We start from the raw sequence: 3,595 nt of genomic DNA on the forward strand, positions 1-3,595 counted from the left end.
GGATATTAGGAAAAATTTCTTTACTGAGAGAGTGGTGAGACACTGGAACAAGCTGCCCAGGGAAGTGGTGGAGTCACCCTCACTGGAGGCTTTCAAGGAACGTGTGGATGAGGCATTGTGGGACATGGTTTAGTGGGCATGGTGGTGTTTGTTGGTTGATGGTTGGACTTGATGATCTTACAGGTCTTTTCCAACCTCAGTGATTCTGTGATTCTTGGACCATCTTTAACATCTTCTTTTTAACTATCTTTCAGCTCTCAGAGATGAATCAGACAACAGTGGTGGAGTTCATTCTCTTGGGACTCACTAGCAATCACTTTTTGGAGATCATCCTATTTGCCATTCTTTTTGTTGCCTTCCTCCTGATCCTCCTTGGAAACATTGCTGTCATCACCATCACACTGGTGGACCACCGCCTTTACATCCCCATGTCTTTCTTTCTCAGGAATTTCTCCCTCGTGGAAATCTGCTTCACATCTACCTTCATGCCGAGGACACTCTACAGCCTCCTCACAGGAGCAAAAACAATTTCCCTCTCTGGATGTTTCCTTCAGTTATCCCTCTTCTTCACCCTGGGTATCTGTACTTTCTTCCACGTAGCTCTCATGTCCTTTGACCGCTACATGGCCATCTGCCACCCTTTGCATTATGCCACCTTCATGAGCAATAGGTTTTGTCTCCAGCTGGTGCTGGGCTGCTGGGTGGTGAGTTTCTTCTTGGTGTTCTCTCCACTGACAATTATACTCCGTTTGCCATTCTGCGGGCCCAACATCATCAACCATTTCTACTGTGATATAGCACCACTGCTTCAGCTGTCCTGCACAAACACAGGCCTCATTGAGAAAGTAATGCTAGTGACAAGTGTTCTAATATTACCTGGCACCTTATCAGTAACTGCCTTTTCCTATGCCTACATTGTCTACACTGTCACACACATCCAGTCTTCAGCAAGCAGGAAAAAAGCCTTTTCCACATGCTCTGCTCATCTCATTGTGGTTGCTATTCTGTACAGCAGCTCCATCTTCAGGTACATCCGACCAAGCCAGAGGGGTGGGAGGGATTTTGACAAAGTTGTGTCTTTCCTCTACTGTGTGATTACTCAGCTGTGTAACCCTTACATCTACACCCTTCAAAATGAACAAGTCAAACAGGCCTTGAAAGATCTAGTGGCGAGGTGTTTTGTAGGCTCTGATGATATTTTGAAATTCAGAGCCATAAAGCAGTGAGTGCATGCGAATGACTTCCTAGCAGAGTTCCCAGTACCCTGGGGGGTGGGTGGGGGATAAAGATGATGCATGGGGTGGATTAGGTGGCATTCACCTCACCAAAGTGTATAAAGACTCTGGGATGATGCCTGTTTCTCTGCCCTGACTACATACAATGTCTCTTTGACTTAAATCAGTTGGAAGTAGCCACAATTGATCCATTTGAAATGAGGTGTGGTGAAATCCAAGCCAGGCAACATAGACATGTTAATCAACTCTTTAGACTTCTATAGGAAATTAAAATCAATACTGTATATCCCTCAAACAGAGATGCCTAACCTTCAGAGCAGACGACACATCACCACACAGAAAGTTCCTGTTGTGGTGCCTATCATTTCCTCTACAGAAAGGTACGTGGAGGTGTGTGATGGATTCCTCCCTGATTTCTGCAAGCAAATGTTTTGAATGGTGGAAGCTGGACGTTCATGCCCCACTAAACTGTTTTCCAATGCAATGATCAATTTCATGTGTATGTTAACAAACTGTCAGGACCCTAAGTGCACTAATAGGCCCTTATGTCCCTGACCAGCCTCACCTGGGGCCTCCACCCACACCCTTTGAACATGGATGCAGGAGCCTCATTTAAGCACAGGCCTGGGTGTTCAGTCCTTACTTGACCTACATTGTAGCAGTGCCAGTCTCCATTTCAATCAGTCATGCCCGTGTGTTCACAGAATCACAGAATCACTACGGTTGGAAAAGACCTGTAAGATCATCGAGTCCAACCTGGGGAAAAAAAAAAAAAAAAAAACAAACCAAAAACCACGCCACACAACAACAACAAGCCACAACCCACCCAACACCACACAGCACCATGTCCATCAAGCTACATCCCACAATGCCACATCCACACACTCCTTGAATACCTCCAGGGAGGGTGACTCTACCACCTCCCTGGGCAGCCTATTCCAATGTTTCACTACTCTCTCAGTAAAGAACTTTTCCCTAATATCTAGCCTGAACCTCCCCTGGCACAAATTGAGGCCATTTCCTCTTGTCCTGTCACTCATCACTTGGGAGAAGAGACCAACACCCACCTCTCTGCAACCCCCTTTCAGGTAGTTGTAGAGAGCGATAAGGTCTCCCCTCAGCCTCCTCTTCTCCAGGCTAAACAACCCCAGCTCCCTCAGCCGCTCCTCATAAGACTTGTGTTCCAGACCCCTCACCAGCTTTGTTGCCCTTCTCTGGACACGCTCCAGCACCTCAATGTCTTTCTTGGAGTGAGGGGCCCAAAACTGAACACAGTATTCGAGGTGCGGCCTCACCAGAGCCGAGTACAGAAGCATGATCACCTCCCTGCTCCTGCTGGCCACACTATTTCTGATACAGGCCAGGATGCCGTTGGCCTTCTTGGCCACCTGGGCACACTGCTGGCTCATATTCAGCCGGGTGTCGATCAACACCCCCAGGTACTTTTCTGCGGGGGAGCTTTCCAGCCACTCGTCCCCAAGCCTGTAGCGTTGCCTGGGGTTGTTGTGGCCAAAGTGTAGAACCCGGCACTTGGCCTTACTGAACTTCATCCGGTTGGCCTCAGCCCATCGATCCAGCCTGTCCAGATCCCTCTGCAGAGCCTTCCTACCCTCAAGCAGATCAACACTCCCTCCCAACTTGGTGTCATCTGCAAACTTGCTGAGGGAGCACTCTATCCCCTCATCCAGATCATCAATAAAGACATTAAACAAGGCTGGCCCCAAAACTGAGCCCTGGGGGACTCCGCTTGTGACCGGCCGCCAGCTGGATTTCACCCCATTCACTACAACTCTCTGGGCTCGGCCATCCAGCCAGTTTTTTACCCAGAGAAGACTGTACCTGTCTAAACCACGGGCCGCCAACTTCTCCAGGAGAATACTGTGGGGAACAGTGTCAAAGGCTTTGCTGAAGTCCAGGTAGACAACATCAACAGCCTTCCCCTCATCCACTAGGCGGGTCACCTGGTCATAGAAGGAGATCAGGTTGGTCAAGCAGGACCTGCCTTTCATGAACCCGTGCTGGCTTGGCCTGATCCCTTGGTTATCCTGCACGTGTCCCGTGAGCGCCCTCAAGATAAGCCTCTCCATAACCTTCCCCGGCACCGAGGTCAGGCTGACAGGCCTGTAGTTCCCCGGATCCTCCTTCCGACCCTTCTTGTAGATGGGCGTCACGTTGGCAAGTGTTGTCAAGTTCTTCCAATAAATTGTTTCTGTCTCCATGTCTGCTTCAGTAGAATGGAGCTTAGGGGTTCTCAAGATGGCCTGGGTGCAGTTTTGATTTCCTTGTGTTGTTCCATACATCATCATCCCCTGCCTTTGATCTTCTAATCAGCTGCTTAGGAAAGAAACTTTATTTCTCTT

General features: G+C 48.8%; 1 protein-coding gene across 1 annotated transcript; it reads left to right on the forward strand.

Moving 5' to 3' along the window:
* Positions 1–263: 263 nt before the first annotated feature.
* LOC132319454 (olfactory receptor 6E1-like) lies at positions 264–1,226 on the forward strand. The gene has a single exon (XM_059830241.1). It carries the CDS (start codon positions 264–266, stop codon positions 1,224–1,226), a length of 963 nt encoding a protein of 320 aa, XP_059686224.1.
* The last annotated feature ends 2,369 nt before the right edge of the window (positions 1,227–3,595 follow it).

Source organism: Gavia stellata, chromosome 28, assembly GCF_030936135.1.
Source record: "Gavia stellata isolate bGavSte3 chromosome 28, bGavSte3.hap2, whole genome shotgun sequence".
In the NCBI taxonomy this organism is placed as follows: Eukaryota; Metazoa; Chordata; class Aves; order Gaviiformes; family Gaviidae; genus Gavia; species Gavia stellata.

Coding starts and splice junctions, on each gene's coding strand:
- LOC132319454 (XM_059830241.1), top strand. CDS start 264: ATGAATCAGACAACAGTGGTGGAGTTCATTCTCTTGGGACTCACTAGC.